Raw genomic sequence first — 18,368 nt, 5'->3', positions numbered from 1 at the left:
TTATAATCGATAATTTTATACAAATCTTTGACACAGATTTTAGTATCACGTTCTTTCTTAATTCTTTAATCCTAAATTTGACTAATTTTTATCGACTATATTTGTCTTTATATATTTATATTTTCTACATTAAAAAAAGAAGAATAATTCTAAAGTAGTGAAAACTCATCCCCTCCCCGGTAGTCTTAGAATAATAAATCTCTCCATCTGAGATGAGCCGTTTAACTTACAGGAGCTTGGTCAACATCTGGAGATGGTAACATCTCTCGTAGTGAACGTCGGCCAGCTCGGCTGGCAGAAATTCGACGTGACGAAAGTCGTCAGCAGATGGTATACGAACTACTCGAAGGATAAGCTGACGTTGCTTGTCGATTGCAGCGGGTGCGGCTCGCACGTCCACGTATCGACCTTCGACGGGTATTCACCGCACGTGATCGAGTCATCCCTAAATCCGAAAGGTAATCCTCGAAGAACCTCAGTGAATTTGAGAGAAAAATCGCGATAGATCCATTCTATGGAACTATCTCTATACGATGTACGGTAGAAGATTCCGAATATCATCTTGCAAATTAGCTGTAAATTTTTATTAAAAAATTACTAATTAATCATTAATATAGGAAAATAAAGTTTAATAAGAAACATATCTTAAAATAATAAATAATATAAAATTAGTATAAAGAAATTAAAATTCCGACTTTAACCAATTGTTGATGAGTTAATCGTGAAAGTGATGGCACATTTTGATCGATTTAAAGCGCCGTTGAAAATTATTACTCCGCTTCGACGCTTTGACGTGATAAATAATTCCACGATTATGTATAATTTTCTATTATTATTATTTCTATCTTATACACGCGTGGAAGCATTCAGTAAAATTTGAACAATATTCGATAATGTATATATCGCCTTTCAGGGGATCACGATCCGGACAGGCCGTTTCTAGTCGTGCGTACGGATCCGGCGGCTGTGAAACGTGTAAGAAGACGAGCGATCGAATGCAGCGGTGCAGTAAAGGGCCAATGTTGCAAGCAACGGTTCTACGTGAATTTCTCTCAGCTGGGATGGGATGACTGGATCATTGCTCCTCAGGGGTAAATAAACCGAACAGCAATAAGAATCATGTAATGATATATTAGCCCTATCGCGGTAATGTCATGCTATTATACCGCAAGATATTTCCAAAACGCGTATGAGTCAAGATATTTTTAAGATATCTGTATAGATATATATATTTTATAGATATATATATATGAGAAATCTAAAACATTTAAAAAATTATCCATACAGCACCGCAAGATTGCAACAACATTGCAACAATATTTTTCTGCAAGATTGCAACATTGCAGAAACATTGCGAAATGTTACTGCAACGTTGTTATGATATTGCAGCAATAGTAAAATGTCCGCCTACAAAAAAATTGCAATATAATATTGCAACAACATAGCAATATAATATATATGCAATAATGCTTTATGTATCGACATAATATCCTTAACATATGAAAAAAATAATAAGAAATTGGTCTATAAGAGTCAGGATCTAGCGTGTATATAGATTTTCTGTATTATAATAATAACGAAATTATAAAAGGTAAATTTTTCAGTACACATTCGATTTCTTTCAGTGACAGAGAATATCTAAGAGAAATACGAAAAAACTCAGAAATTACAATTATGTAAATTCACAATTTCTTTGTATACGAAATATTCAGATATCCACGGATGCAAAAAGATTGTGGTGGATTTACGCATACAACGAGTTTTTTCACATCTCTCTTGTCTTTATATAATCTCAAAATTTATTTATTAAAGTTTGAAGTATCTTACATATTAGAAAATTATTATCAAATTTTTGATTTTATATAAGAATGGAAACTATTATAAAAGAATTCTTAGTCCAATGTCTCAGTCCCCTGTATTGGGGTCACATCATACGACTTAAACTAACAAAAATAGTTATTATATCTTTTTAATCTTACTTGCCGCTCTTTGTAAACTTTATATATGCGCTGCATAGCGGTAAACGAATGAACTAGCGATTATCGAATACTTTTTTGGTAATATTTTCGGAATGTTGTTTTAACATTGCTAAAGTTATATTGTAAAATAATGTCTTTGCAATATTTCTGCAACATTAAATTGCAATATGCAATATTGCAATGTTGCAGCAATGTTGTTGCAAGCTTCAGTGCTGTATGGGTAGCGTCACATGCGTATGGGCATACACGCTTTTCCCGTGTTAATCACCGATATACTTGACAGATATTACGCCAATTACTGCAGAGGAGACTGCGCGGCCGGTCACAGGACGCCGGATACATTCCTCAATTACTACACCCACGTAATCGAGGAGTATCGGAAGATGGACCGACTGGCCGGCATGCAACCGTGCTGCGCACCTCTCAAGTTCTCGCCTATGTCGCTCATCTACTACGGCCCGGATTCGAATATCATCAAGAGAGACCTGCCGAAGATGGTGGTGGACGAGTGTGGATGTCCTTAGACCAAGCAAGAGCGCGCGACTTAGGAAGGACGCTCGTAAGAAAGTTTATCGTGCTATTTGGCGGTAAAAGTAATCGCGGGATCATAATGGCAGGCCCGGATTTGATCCGGCAAATCGGTCCAGAAACCGTCCGAATTTTGCGATTGGTTGAGATTTTCAACGTATGAAAACCGGCGAGTATATAGGAAATCGATCGAGCGCTGCGCGAACGATAGTTAAGTATACGTGGCGTTCGAACGAGGCCCATGGGAGATGCGGTTTTCTGAAAACGCGATCTCCCGAGGGTATAGATCGGTTTGCAAAGATAGTCAAAGGGACTAGGTAATTTTGCTAGATTTACACGCCACGCCGATGCGATTACGATTCGCGCGCGTGGCGATAAAATAAAATTGGCCTTTCTAAGGTTCGAATAAATAGAGTAGATTTTACCGGGTGTAATATGTAAAAAGAGAAGAAAAGGAGACACGGCGTCTCAGTTTCAAAGCGTCGTTTACGATATACATATACATATATATATATATATAATATATTTATCTATATTCGGTTTATTTGTATGCGACAGCGTAAGAGAAAATGATGAGGTACGTGAAAAAATATTCACAGAGTCGGTATTCTTATCCAAGAGCTTAGTCTTTCTTTATTGATTGCGTGATGAGAAAAGAGAGAAAACGAAAGAGTGAGAGAGAAAGAGAGAGAGAGAGAGAGAAAATAAAATGATTGAAAGTGAAAGACGCGACTTTTTTTTTACGATTATATATATATATAATAAGCAAACACATCTATATACTCGGACGCATATATACACACGACGTGATTCAACCAAAGTATATAAATATTCGTGTACGGGCGCGTTAAGATTTAAGTATAAAAATGATAAAAGAACTCAATCTAATTGCCTTGTTTTTTATGCAAGACTTATGAAAGTATCGAGAAAGTAATGGTTAAAGAGTAACAAAAATACTGTTTAAAAAAAGTCAAAATTATACATACATAATATATATATATATATATATATATATATATATATATATATATATATATATATTATAAATATAATACACACATGCGTATGCACGCACACGCAGACTCATGTACCGATATACATTTATGTTATAAATGCAGAATGTGCCGGGGTCAGAATTGGAATTCAGGGAACGGGACGGGCGGAGCGAAAAGTACTCGAAGGTTACAAAAAAATTGAAAAGAAATTATTATCCTTTACTGTTTTCAAGCACAAAATTGACCCCAGAGACTATGACCACCGGTACGTGATGTTGCGGGCGTGCGTATATTTCGAGAATTTTTACGAACGAACACACCGATATGTAATTTGATAATTCGCAAAAATATATGACGATATATATATATATATATATATATATATATATATATATATCCGGTTACATACGATTAAACCGAAACTTGCACACTTGTGCACTAAATCTTGCACCGTAATATTAAGAGCAATTTCTTCGCAGTCTCTTCATTCAAATGAAAAAAAAAAGACTATACAGGGTGTAACAGAGCGCCCGTATCAGTAGTCTTTTTTTGAGGAAACAACGCATTTTCGTGAAAAATGTTTCATGCAAAAATTGTAGACCTCTAAATATTATATAATAATATTAGTATGATCTTGAATAGCACCGTCAAGGTCATATATAAAAATCAGTTTGAATTTTTTTTAATGAAACCCCCCTATTTTTCATTACATATTCTTGTAGCTTACCTTGAGAGCTTTTCAAAATACTATAATAAAGTATTTTTTTTTATTAAGTACTTTTTAATTCATTTTATATTTCAATCTGACATATTTTGATATGAAAAATTAAATATCTCATAAAATATTTAGTTTTCGATAATTTTACCGTAATACTTTTATGTACAGAATAATGAGGCAAATCAATTAGTATAAAAAAAATAATTGTTTTCAAGAAAATTATTTACAATGTATTTTTTTAAAACAATTATTTGTTCTTTTTTTTCGCACTAATTGATTTGTCTCATTATTCTGTACATAAAAGTATTGCGGTAAGATTATCGAAAACTGAATATTTTACGAAATATTTTATTTTTTATATCAAAATATGTCAGATTAAGATATAAAATAACTCAAAAAGTACTTAATGAAAAAATACTTTATTATAGTGTTTTGAAAAACTCTCGAGATAAGCTATAAGAATATGCAATGAAAAATAGGGGATTCCATTTAAGAAAACATCTATGACATTGACCTGCCCTTCAATAGGTCACTCAAGGTCAAGTACATATTTTCATCATCTGTCCCCCTTCATGTTCTACAACTTTTGTCTGAAACATTTTTCCGTATCTTCCATATTTTTCGAGATATTTGCCTGAGGAGATTAAAATGGGACACCCTGTATATATACATATATAGAAGCTATAACGATTGTATCACCGCTCATATAATAAACTCGTAAAAGTTTATCGGAATGCGTGAACTGGAAGAGGAGCGTGTGTCGTTGACGACGAGATACGTTTCTAACGACAAGATTATTAGAAATAATAGTAAATAATAATTAAAAAATGAAAATTTCGAAAGAAAAATAAATTTGGAGAGTTTGCAAAGTGATCAAATAATTACGAAATAACGAACAATAATACGACAATAAAAGAGAAACCGAGGGGAAGAAAATGTCTCAAATATAGGACGACAATTTTTAAGTGTGATAGCGCACATTCTTTTTCAAAACAGTTCGCCAAATGCATCTCGACGAGATACATCCGCATCGCGATTTGCTCTTCCGAAGAGATGCGTGCGATTAAAAGAAAATTGAGAAAGATATAAATGAAATTTTTTTCGTGGGATAGTCACGTGTTCGACCCACGCAGCCTTACTGGGCCTTATTAAGGTATCGTCGTACTATTACTAAATTATTATCGAAGTAATGATAAAGCGTAAGTGCGATAATGACGGATAATCAAATAGCGGAGAGAGAATAACGATAAGAAATAGGTTATGGAAAAGCGACGGTGAATGCGAGTCTCTTATCGCATTTGATCGATCTGAAATGTGATGAATGAAAAACGAAACAAAGCAAGAATTAACGGGTTGCAAAAAAGCTCATGAAGAGTATGAGAAAATTGCGAGGATGCAATCCGCTAACGAAAGGGTTTGAAAGTAGAAAATTAGAATTGCCGAGCGATTGTCCGTTTTCTCGGTGCGATTTTGACTGAACTTTTTTTTTTTCCTATTGCTGAAGTGCAAGTGAAGTCTGCAACAATGTATGAATGCGCAATAGGAGACGGATAAAAAATCGAGTGATAGAGAGAAATAAAAAAAAAAGAAAAGAGAGAGAGAGAGAGAAACTGAGAGAGCGCGAAAGAAAAAAATTATAAATACAAATAGACATTCCGACGTTCAGCTAGAGAAAGGAAAAACTAATTGCGTCCACAATACAGTTTACGAATGACTTTAAGCAAGCGTATTTCTAGCACTGTTAAGAAATATTTCTTCGAATTCCTCTACTTCTTCATCTTCTACTATATAACTACAATACTATTACTTCTTCTTTTCTACTTATTTCCTTAAAACGGAGAAGCTCTATAAATGCGTACAAGTCTCGATAAAGAAAAAAAAAGAAGCCTTTAACAAGCTCAAGGAGTGTGTTTACGATTACTGTATCGATTTTAATGTATAATAATGAAAAAAATAATAATAACAATGAGTGATGATGATAAAACATAATAATGAGACAACAATAATAATATTAATATAATAACAGTAATAATAATATTAATAAAAATAATGATGGTAATATATTAATAATAATAACGGCAACAACAATGATAATAATAATAACAATAATATTAATATTATTAATGATTATAAAATACGGTAATATATAATATATTACTACAAAAATATTACCATAATAATAATAACAATAACAACAACAACAACAATAATAACAGTAATAATAATATGATATTTATTAATAAGTAATAATTAATACATAACAATAATAAAATAATAATAATAAGAATAATAATATATTATAAAACTTATAACAATTACACACACACACACACACACACACACACACACACACACACACACACACACACACACACACAGAGTAATAATAATAATCATAATATATATATATATAGTACCGATATATAATAATATTAAAGATATTAATAATATTCATAATAATAATACATTCTAATAAAACAGAAGATAATATAATAATAATGATAATAATAAGAAAGACACGAAAGAACGGAGCGCGGGCATCAAGGCTGAGCCGACGAAAGTCTACCCTCCTTAATTTAAGAATGAATTCCAAGGGAAGTGAGAGGTATTCGACGCTTTGAGTCACTTTGTGATTATTTGAGACGCTGATCTCGTCGATCGATCCGACGGGCGATGATACGTTACCTTCTCGGCACTGTGTATAAAATTAAACAGGAGAAAGAGTAAGAAAAAGAAGAAGAAGAAGAAAAAAAATAAATTCATAATTCCCCTCCCCCCCCCCCCCCCCGCCCCTCTCTCGTATTATCGTTCCTGATTCTATATAGATCGCTTACATGTTACTTGCGCGAGAATAATAAACGAAAAGTCACTATCTCTCAGTATATATTCGAGTAGATTAGCTAACTATATAATTAATTAACTTAAAAAAAAAAAAAAAATGGAAAATGGAAAAAAACGTCTTTTTTATCTCTCTCTTCCAGTAACTTACCCGCTAATTTGGAAGATGCGATGGTCGCCGCTCTGGATGCGTGCGACGCGCCGCGGAAAACACACACGACGCAACTCGACACTCAATTGCACTGACTTCCGCGGGAAGGGAAATTTTTCGAGCTTCGAGAAGATGCGATTTGCGATTGCATCCGTTTTTTTTTTTTTTTTTTTTGACGAACGAAAAATTTGAGGAATGTCGCGCGAATAGCCAGTCAATCAAATAGGCAATCGTCATCGATTACGGAAAAGCCGATCTTCGACTATATAGGATACTAGAAAATTATCTCAACCGAATGAGAGCCCCATCGCAAATCTAATCGCGCTCAAACGACATAGAGGAAAAAAGAAATGTTTTACAAGCGTTCGCGAGGGAAAGATAGAAATTTAGCGCATTTACGCGAATATGTATAAATTCGATGCAAAGTGCCCTTGCACTTGAATGCCTTTTTTTAGCGAATTCTCGTCTCGGGGGCTTGCGCGCGTCGAGTCGTGCATTTTGCGTTTAGCGAGTATAGTAATAGAGGGAATTTCGAAATGTACTGATATTTAATAGCGCGCAGATCTTTTTTAGGATACACGCATAAAATGTTCATCTAACTATACAATTTTGTAGTGCAGGTGAAAGTGCCTTATAACGGTCCTCCACGAACGCGAAGCGAATTCGTTACGCGAATTTTCTCCGCCCGCCGACCAAAACGAGCGAATTGTCTTGCGAGGGGAATCATTCGGAGCCAATACAAGATCTGCCTGCGATTAACGCAAAATAATAACACGATCATCACGCGTCTATCCATACAGCACAGAACATTGCAGCAACATTGCTACAATATTGCAACATTGTAGCAATATTGCGGCAATGTTGCAATGTTGCTGCAATATTGCTGCAATGTTTTGTGCTGTATGGGTAATCGGTTTCCAAAAGTCGACTGGAAAAAAGAACATTCGCGCGATCGTTAGCAGCGATTCTGAATACGAAACGAGATGCAGAAATAGAAGGGAAGCTACTATGTGTGCATGCGTGTATATGTGTGCTGTGTGCGTGAAAAATAGAGAAAGATAAGTAGTAAAGAAATTGGAAGAAAAGAAGAGAGAATGCGAGAAAAGTTTATTATGTCCTGCAATACGAAACCAAAATACGATTAGAAATTCTAGACTGTAATATAATATACAATCTAATAGATATAATTTTACACGATATAATAATTTTTAAAACGGATCTTGCAATAAACATACGCATAAATTCTAGAAATTATTATTTGAAATTCGGAAAAAATCCGAATATAGTGTAATAATTAAAAGTGCTATTTCAAATTGCTATTTGAATAAAATTCACGATACGAATAACGTTGAAATAAAATTTCAAAAATAAATAGTAAAAAAATTTTTTTTTAAATTCCGCATTTGACAACAATAAGATAACTTTATTTTCCAGAATGTAAAAAAAAAGTGAAAAAAGGTATATTTAATAAATATATAATTGCAGGCTGTGTGTGTATGATGAGACGATCTAAGAACCGAGTACACGAAATACGTAACTGTACATAACTCAAGTTTATGAGAAAAAGAGAGATAATGTAAAAGGGAGAAAGAGTGAGTGCGAGAAAGGAAACGAAAGAGGAAGCGGAATGTAGTGACGAATATCCCGACAGAGTAAACATGTCGAAAGTGAGTGATATCAAAATAAAAAATCATGTTCTCTCATCTTCTCGAGTTCTTAGTTTCGGCACGGCGTCAGCCGAAAAGGAAAAAAAAAAAAAAATCAAAAGAGGGAAACAAAAATGTGTGTCGGTGATTTTTCCCGCGTCCGGGCGAAGATTCCTTCTTTCTTCCCGTCGCATTTGCTGCAGGGTCAACGCGTCCGTTGCGAGATATTAATTATATATTTCAAAGATGGATGCAATTCCGAAATAAAAACCCCTTAAATATGTCAAATGTGGTCGCAAGTTGTTAATTAATTTTGAAAAAGAAAATACGTTTCCCGATCGTCCTTTTACATGTCATCCTTAATCTCGATTATTTTTCATAATCTGATCCTTTCCCATACAGCACAGAACATTGCAGCAATATTGCAACATTGTTGCAATGTTGCTACAATGTCGCAATATTGTTGCAATGTTGCTGCAATGTTCTGTGCTGTATGAGTTTCTTATTTTATAATTCAAAATTAGTGGGAAATAATTTTACCATATATATGCATATTACCATATACACATATCACAATTATATAGGATGGGGCATTTATATTGAGACGCCTAAATATCTAAGAAATAAAGCAAGATAGAAAGAAATGTTTCGGACAAAAGTTGTTCGGTTCTAAGGGGGTCATTAGATGATGTTATTAGTTTGACCTTGGGTGGAGGCAATTTCGGAAATTTCAATGTCAATCTTGTCAATTTTTACAATTTTTGAATTTATAAAAGCTTAATCAAAATATTGTTGTTTGAATCTTTATTCGATAAATATGCTTCAATAAGTTAAAGATTGCAATTTTAATAAAACGAAAAGATTAAATCTCTAATAATATACAAAAATTATACCATTTACATATAAGAAATAGAGAGAAAAATGAGATAAACAGTGAAAATCATTCATCTTGGTATCTTCAAATCAGGATTTTCGCGACTTTACCTAAAATTTCAAGAATTAATATACAGTGATTGCGAGATATTTTGCAGCTTGAGAAAATTTGAAAGGTATGTGAAAATATGGATATATATATTCTTGTATTTCACATTAAATTAAAGAATTCTTTTCTATGTTCATTCCTTTTTACAGAGCAAATAAATCTCATCTTACAAACCGATTTTATCTATTTATATAGAATATATGTATATAAGATATGTACAATGCTCTCTATACACTACTCTATACACTTCATAACGAGTTTCTTTGTACAGATTTCTCATACTCTTTTCTTGATATGTCAGTTACAAGAAAAAAAAAAAAAAATCTTTAGCGAGCTCTCAACGATTTTTCACGCCAGGGAGATCGAGCTTTTTTCTCTTAGCGTTCGTCTTCGATGTCAGAGCCGGTAAGACACAGCCCTTCGATTCAGGGATCAGAAGCCCTTTGTGCTCCAACCGACGAATATACGTGGTGTTTGGTATTACCGAGATCGGTCCGAGGTAACGCAATTCGCGCGATCGATTTATTTGCAGCGGTCGATCAACTCGATCTTCCCGCGAATTGTCATTCTTCGCAGCTTCCAGGTTCTTGTTACTGTTCGTCGCTCTCCTTTCCTTGATTAACGTCATCTGCCATCTAGAAATGAATAATGCAAATTATTTGTAATACTATAAAAAATGAGATAAGATAGAGAGAAATCTCTGTACAAAAGTAAATTATAATTTTATCGTTTTCTGCGTTTTTAAATTTTGTTAGAGATCTATTGTAATATTTATAGTGTATTAGATAACTCAGAGATTTATTTCAGATTCAGTATTAGCTTTACTTTATTTTATTTTATTTTATTATATTATATTTTATTCTATTTTATTTTATTTTAGTTTATTGTATTTGAGCAGTTTGGTTATTAGATTGTTTCTATATTGAGCGTTTTGAGTTTTAGGTATTAGCTGTTAATTTTAAATTTGTCTGATTTTAGTAATTTGAAGTTATTGGTTCTTTGTAGATTTTATAGCAATTTCAATTTTAATCTTGAGTTTGATATTAATTTTAATTTTGATTTTGATTCTAATTTTAATTTTAATTTTAATTTTAATTATGATTTTAATCGTGATTCTAATTTTAATTCCGATTTTGATTTTGATTTTAATTTTACTTTTAATTTTAGTTTTAATTTTAAAGGTAATGAATTAATTAATTTCAATTCAATTTTTAAGTTTTAAGTTTTAAATTTCAAGCTTTAATTTAATTCAATTTCAATTTTAATTTTAATTTTAATTTTAATTTTAATTTTAATTTTAATTTTAATTTTAATTTTAATTTTAATTTTAATTTTAATTTTAATTTTAATTTTAATTTTAATTTTGATTTTGATTGTGATTTTAATTTTAATTTTAATTTAATTTAATTTAATTTAATTATAATTTCAAGGTCGAGTTTTTGATTTGAGGATTTTAAATATTGTAATATTTATAATACACATTTATATACATATATTATTTCAATGAAATATATAACAATTATTCTATTATAAAAATTTATTATTTTTTGTTTCGATATAAAAGCTAACTAATTTGTCATCAAGTTAAATAAATTCATTATTAATTTAGACTAACTTTCCGGTGCTGCTGCGACAGATTCTGGAAGACCTTTCCGTTCTCTCAGCCGCGAGCGGATTCATTGCGGATTCTTTCGCGACGAGTCGCTGCAACTCGTCAAGGAATCTGTCGGCGAAACCATCCTGCGAGAAAAACGAGTGCTGCAGCAACGCGAAGCACTTTGGCCTGGCATCAGGATCCGTACGCAGGCACTGTGCCAAGAAATCGATCGTTACCGAACTCCACGTGGGAAAGAGATCTCGGAGAGCCACCGTTGCGGATCTTGGTAAGCCCGACACCTTATCGGGTTTTGCACGCCGAAGTAGGAATGATATACGACTGCTGCTGTTCGTTGGCTGTTTCCCGTAAAGAGGACCTGTTCTCGACAATACGTTGCCAGAATAACAATACCAGATTTAATAGCGCGAAATAACTAAGAAAATTCATTAAATCTATTTAAGGACCAAATTGACAATAAAAACGATTAGAAGTACTATTATATCTTATATAAAAATTATTTTTATTACTGAAATTTTAGATTCATAATCAATGGTCATCGTAAAACTATCTATGGATGCCATTTATAAAATTCTTATCAAATGATACACGAAGCAAGTATTCCTTGTATATATTTTCGTCGAATTAATATTATTTCTCAAAAAAGAATCTCTTCTGGAATATTTGGCGCTTAACGATCTTCCTACGTCAATTCTACGATTATCCAATAAAATTCTTTAATTGGTCATGTACCCTCTTCATCGCCGACTCACCAAAGACTTTCGTAATGCGGTACAGCTGATCGACCTCGCTATCACCGGGAAAGAGCGGTTGGCCGGTGACCATCTCGGCGTAAATACAGCCGGCCGCCCAGACGTCGATCTCTCTACCGTATCTGGTTTCGCCGAGGAGGAGTTCCGGGGCGCGATACCACCTCGTCGCCACGTAATCGGTGCAAGATTCATTAGGTCCGGTGATGTAGCGCGCGAAGCCGAAGTCGCAAAGTTTGATCACGCCGTTCGGTGACACCAGCACGTTCTCGGGCTTTACGTCGCGATGCATGATCTATCGAAAGGAAAACCTTATGAGAAAAGTCACTCGAACAGAAAAAAATCAAAAGAGCAAATTAATTAGACAGAGAGATCGATAGAATATCGACGGGACTGGATCTTGACGCTACATATAGATACGAAAAAAATGTTCACGAGAAAATCTTTATTTAAGAGAATTTATTAAAGATAGAGAAAAACTAAAGAAGGAAAAAATTGTTTAAGACTTCTTCCTAGTTTGACACTCTGAAAATAAGGCGATTATTGGGAATTTTTTTTTGGAAAGAAAAGTATAAAACATTAATTCTAAACTCTGCACGTTTATTAAATAACATTTCAAGTATATCCTGAATTTTTTTCAAACAAAAATATTTGTTTACTTCGGAGTTATAATAGTACAACCCATACAGCACTGAAGCTTGCAACAACATTGCTGCAACATTGTAATATTGCATATTGCAGTTTAATGTTGCAGAAATATTGCAAAGACATTATTTTACAATATAACTTTAGCAATGTTACAGCAACATTCCGAAAATATTACAAAAAAAGTATTCAATAATCGCTAGTTCATTCGTTTACCACTAAGCGGCGCATGTTGCGCTATCTATTTCGCATTTAATTTTTAATCACGATGATTATATAAAGTTTACAAAGAGCGGCTAGTAAGATTAAAAAGATATAATAACTATTTTTGTTAATTTAAGTCGTATGATATGACCCTAATACAGGGGCTCAGACATTGGACTAAGAATTCTTTTAATAGTTTCCATTCTTATATAAAATCAAAAATTTGATAATAATTTTCTAATATGCAAGATACTTCAGATTTTAATAAATAAATTTTGAGATTATATAAAGACAAGAGAGATGTGAAAAAACTCGTATGCGTAAATTCACCACAATCTTTTTGCATCCGGATATCTGAATATTTCGGATACAAAGAAATTGTGAATTTACACAATTGCAAATTGAGTTTTTTCTTATTTCTCTTAGATATTCTCTGTCACTAAAGGAAATCGAATGTGTACTGAAAAATTTACATTTTATAATTTCGTTATTATTATAATACAGAAAAACTATATACACGCTAGATCCTGACTCTTATAGGCCTAATTTCTTATTATTTTTTTCATATGTTAAGGATATTATGTCGATAAATATACATAAAGCATTATTGCATATATATTGTATTGTTATGTTGCTGCAATATTTCTGTAGGCGGACATTTTACTGTTGCTGCAATATCATAACAACGTTGCAGCAACATTTCGCAATGTTTCTGCAATATTGCAATCTTGCAGAAAAATGTTGCTGCAATGTTATTGCAATCTTTCGGTGCTGTATGGGCAAACGGGGTATCTGAAAAAAAGATTTTTGTTCGTAGCGAATATGATTCCAACCGTTATAGCCGTATCTAAAATGAAAAAACCAAAAAAATTATTAATCTATATGAGAGTGTGGCTATCGCGTGAATTAGAATAAAAAAAAAGTATCGAAAAATAAAAAAATGGCAGTGTCTGAAAAAAGAATTTCATTTTTCACCAAAAAATTGGTCAGTTTTGTAAATCGCAAAATTTGAATTTTGCAAATCGATTTAATTCTATTTCACACGATAACCACACTCATACGGATTAAGAATCTTTTTGGTTTATTTTTTTTTTTATTATTTCAGACGATTATAATAGCTGGAATCATGTTCGTCATTCTTTTCTGGACATCTTGATTGGACTCCTATAACTTCGAAACAAACGAATATTTTTGTTTGAAAAAAAATCAAGATATATTTGAAATGTTATTTAATAAACGCGCGAAGTTTAGAATTAATATGTTTTATACTTTTCTTTAAAAAAATTTCCAAATATCGCCATTATTTTCAGAGCGTCAAACTAGGAAGACCCTTTAAACCTAATTAATTACACGATACAAAGTACCAATTAACTGCATATTTTGTAGAATCTAGATGAATAACGAATAACGTTTTCCATGTGCGTTATAAGTCTCTATGTCGAGTTCGACCAAATGCAGCTGTCACTATACTTGTTCATTACAATGCTATCATTCATTAAGTATCCGGCCATTGCGTGTTACTGTACACGTGCTGCTTATTGCAGCTTGGAATTTAAGCGTCACGGCCGTGAACTTTACCGTAACGAAGGTGTACTTATTACCAAAGGTTGCCGGTAAACGAAAATACTCTATTCCGTGTATTCCGTGTCCGTATAAATATACACAAATTATTCGAAATGACGCAAAGTTAACTTTTATCTTGTTATAAAAGTTTTCAACGATTTATTTTACGTAACTCTAAATTGATTAAATTGTACGAGACAATTAATGATAAATTGTCACACATCCATTTAAAGATTGCATAATTATTTTATTGTGCGCGTTTCTTTAAAGCGTAATATGATGCAACATATGTAAATAAATAGTGACTTGATTAAATCTAAGATTATATTACCTCTTATTATGTATTACAATAACGGTCTTCACATATGACAACTTATTACGTAACTAAACAAGCTTAAATTATACGTAACGATATATCATGAGACGAGCAAATAACTATAGTTAAAATCATTGCATGCATTATGAAGATTTTTTTATTTTTGGCTTCCTTATAGAGGAAGCTTTGTTTCCATAAAAAAATTTTTTTCGAGTTTTTTATGCCAATATGTTTAGAATGTTCAAAAACGTCGAAAAATTATATTCCTAAAAAATGTATGTATGTATGCGATATATTGTGCAACCTCTAACTTTCGCAATTTTTACGAGACATCTACTTAAATTTTTTTACATGGATAGAATATTATTAAAAAATGATTGGTATTGAATTTGATGAGAATCGGTGAAAAGGTTCATTTTTTTATAAAATTTTGAATTTTTGAGAAATGTCTGTACATGTAATTTACGCAAATTTTGAGATATTGGGTTAAATTTTTTTACACGAATAAAATATTATTAAAGGATGATTGATATTGAATTTAGTGAGGATCGGTGAGAGAATTCATTTTTTTTTTAATTTTTAATTTTTTGAGAATTGTCTGTACACGCTCAAACTTTCAGAAATTTTGAGATATCTTCCTCTATGAGAAAGCCAAAATTGAAAAACTCGTTTGCTTTAAGGAGCTTAAGCTTTGTGAGTGAAATAAAATGATGAGGAAGCAAATTTCTAATTTGCAAGTTTCTAATTTGCATAATTTTCATCTTGTTATATATATATATTTAAGGTTGGGAACGTTACTCTATAAAAGTAACGCGTTACCGTTACCGTTATTTTTTGTAAAAAGTAATTCGTTACCGTTACTCGTTACTGACTTTAAAAAGTAACGCGTTACCGTTACCGTTACTTAGAAAGTAACGATTCGTTACTTTTTCGTTATGTTTTTGTTTCTTGTAATGCTAAAATAAGCTATTAGATTATAAAATTATTTAATAATCAATATTAAATGTAATAATGTAAGTTACAATTAAAAACTCTAAATTAGTCTCTATATAGCAAGCGTTCTTTATATCAAACTTATTTAATGATTCTAATTTTTTTATGTTAATATCTTCACTTTTTAATACACTTATCTTTATAGGAATTTAAATTGTAATTTACAAATTTGAATTTTGTCGAAAATTTTTACATTGTTTTTAAATATTGATAATATTATTAAGAGTGTATTCCAATATTCATTGCCAGTATTGTAAAATCTATAATTTACATTACTATAGATTACAGAAGACTACAAAATATTTTTCAAAAAATATATCTATCTATATTGAATAGATATAAGATAACGAAGAACGAAAAAGTAACGATAAAAGTAACGGCTAATTCGTTACCGTTACTGTAAAAATGTAACGACGTTACCGTTACCGTTACAAATAGAAAAAAGTAACGATCGTTACCGAAAAAAAGTAACTGTAACGGTAACGGCGTTACTTCCCAACCCTGTATATATATATATATTATAACGAGATATAATTTGAATATGAATTTTCGCAGGTGTTGCTCACTTTGTGATTGTGACAAAAGTCCAAACCGCGTAGTATTTGAAAAATATGTCGTCTCGATCTTTCCCAGTCAAGACCACCCCCGGCATCCTCCAATTCATCGAGCACGGTATGATCGAGATACTCGAAGACGAGATAAAGTCGTTTCTTACGGCGGAAGACCTCGATCATGTTAACAAGATTCTCGTGATGTAATTTCTGCAAGAAGGATATATCGATTTGATAGAAAGAATCGACTTAATAAAGCGCGATCGGTTTATAAATTAAATAAAGTTAATAAATAAAGAAAATGCTACATATTAAATGGGATTAAGAATACGAAGCTTATCCAATCATCCGAGTTATGGATGAAAAGGTATTTTGCTTTGTTACGAATTAATATAATATTGTTTCTCTGATCAATTCGATACATACCTTTAACATCATTATTTCGCGAAGTGCCATTTTTCGCACCTGCACATCCTCTTCCGTCTCCAAAAACTTTTTTATCGCTACTATTTGCCCGGTTCCACGATGCTTGCACTTCATCACGAGACCGTAACTACCCTCGCCTACTATCTCGATATTCTCATATTTCTCCATCTCATACAACTTTCGCCGGTAAGTAGAATATGTTTCTCGTGTGTTAGAGAAAAATCGGGGATTTTGTTCACTCAAATTTATATACTAAATAGTATGTAACAAAATATAATGAAGTGTTAATCAGTCATTTAATTATGACGTTTTAAATAATTTTACATTAAATTAATATTTTTATAATTTGTTCTTTTCACCTTTTAAATAACAGCATTAGGTTCATGGAATATCACGCATCACGATAAACTTCAATCAATTTTCCATCCAAACTCCATGATTTTAATACCGTCTTATGAGAAGAAACTATTTAAGATAGTATAGTTTGTATAAATTAAAAATATCGGAGCAGATAAATGCGATAACGTCGCGGTCTTGTATGTATATTTGATACGAAACAGCAGCAACTTTAGACGCTGACTCGTTCATCGACGAGCCCCGACTGCCCCGAAGAGCCTCGTGCACGACCCTCATCGATAATTATCGATCTGCCGGTAATTAGTCAGGGGTGGTCCCCGCTTGACAGGGTACAGGTGAACCGACTAAAAAGAGGAATCAGGCATTATAAGAAAAGGGGAGCCCTTTTCTGTAAATAATATATTTTTTTTTTTTTTTTTTTTTTCATTTCGATTTTATGAAACAGAAAGAGAGAAAGAGAGAGAACTAAAGTTCTTAAGTATCGAAATTCTAGAAATGAAGTAAGGCTGCACATCGCAACCTATCATCATATGTATCCCAAATTATATTAGAAAATATTTATATGAAATTTGAATTAATTACACATACAGTATAAAAATTTACCAAACTCCTGAATTCTTCGATATAAAATAAGAGTCAAAAGATATAACGTACGAGATTCTCTGCAAACGGCTGGAGAGTGAAAATTCGAAGCCAATACGCTATTACGGATTATTATAAGGATGAAGACTTGACTTTGTATAAGACGTATGAAAGAATAAAATTATTGAAATGTGTAAGCAAAAATTTCGGAAGATGGGTTATTTTTTTAACTCGATATTATCGATAGTAATTCAAGTGAACTTTCAAACAAATGCAACTTCCCCGTTATCGTGTGAAAGACGATTCGTCATGATGATTTGTTGCCGCGACTCGTTGAGTATAATCGATACACGCGAATAGCACAATTGGAGCTTATTTATAGATGAGTTCGGTGACTTTCCTTTCATATCGTGACGGCAGGTATAGTCGATCGTCCTTAAATCGAAACACATACATAGACACGATTTCAATATTGCATAGTAGAAATATTGTTGTACAATGCATGCGATGTGTCATAGCATATTATCTTT

At 32.4% G+C, this 18,368-nt stretch overlaps 2 protein-coding genes across 3 annotated transcripts in view; one reads left to right on the top strand and one right to left on the bottom strand.

The window, feature by feature from the left end:
• Window positions 1–9,170, top strand: part of Actbeta (inhibin subunit beta) — a 42,222-nt gene extending 33,052 nt beyond the window's left edge. Inside the window, exons 3-6 of one of the 2 annotated variants that reach the window (XM_070310492.1) lie at window positions 233–458; window positions 914–1,091; window positions 2,263–2,538; window positions 8,695–9,170. In XM_070310492.1, coding sequence (XP_070166593.1) covers window positions 233–458; window positions 914–1,091; window positions 2,263–2,503 — 645 coding nt within the window. In that variant the 3' untranslated portion in view covers window positions 2,504–2,538; window positions 8,695–9,170. Of the gene's footprint in view, window positions 1–232; window positions 459–913; window positions 1,092–2,262; window positions 3,204–8,694 lie in introns of those variants that run through there. The other variant, XM_070310491.1, reaches the window with a different exon arrangement.
• An 835-nt stretch (window positions 9,171–10,005) lies between these two features.
• On the bottom strand, window positions 10,006–17,605 carry LOC138941154 (cyclin-dependent kinase-like 4). Its single transcript, XM_070310551.1, has 6 exons — window positions 17,259–17,605; window positions 16,900–17,151; window positions 16,489–16,683; window positions 12,205–12,496; window positions 11,453–11,810; window positions 10,006–10,472 (listed from the first exon to the last, which is right to left on the bottom strand). The coding sequence occupies exons 2-6, from the start codon at window positions 17,065–17,067 to the stop codon at window positions 10,175–10,177; spliced, it is 1,311 nt and encodes a 436-aa protein (XP_070166652.1). The 5' UTR covers window positions 17,068–17,151; window positions 17,259–17,605; the 3' UTR covers window positions 10,006–10,174.
• Between the last annotated feature and the right edge of the window lie 763 nt (window positions 17,606–18,368).

The sequence above is a fragment of the Polyergus mexicanus genome, unplaced genomic scaffold, assembly GCF_030449975.1.
Source record: "Polyergus mexicanus isolate NDT 795.1 unplaced genomic scaffold, iyPolMexi1.0 SCAF_18, whole genome shotgun sequence".
NCBI classification, from domain to species: Eukaryota; Metazoa; Arthropoda; class Insecta; order Hymenoptera; family Formicidae; genus Polyergus; species Polyergus mexicanus.
The sequence above is the reverse complement of the archived record's forward strand: the minus strand, read 5'-3'. Positions and strand labels throughout refer to the sequence as shown.

Coding starts and splice junctions, on each gene's coding strand:
- LOC138941154 (XM_070310551.1), bottom strand. CDS start 17,067: ATGGAGAAATATGAGAATATCGAGATAGTAGGCGAGGGTAGTTACGGT. Junction 16,684..16,899: donor GCGAAATAATGATGTTAAAG/GTATGTATCGAA, acceptor TCCTTCTTGCAG/AAATTACATCACGAGAATCT. Junction 12,497..16,488: donor ACTTTTGTCACAATCACAAA/GTGAGCAACACC, acceptor TCCTTTCGATAG/ATCATGCATCGCGACGTAAA.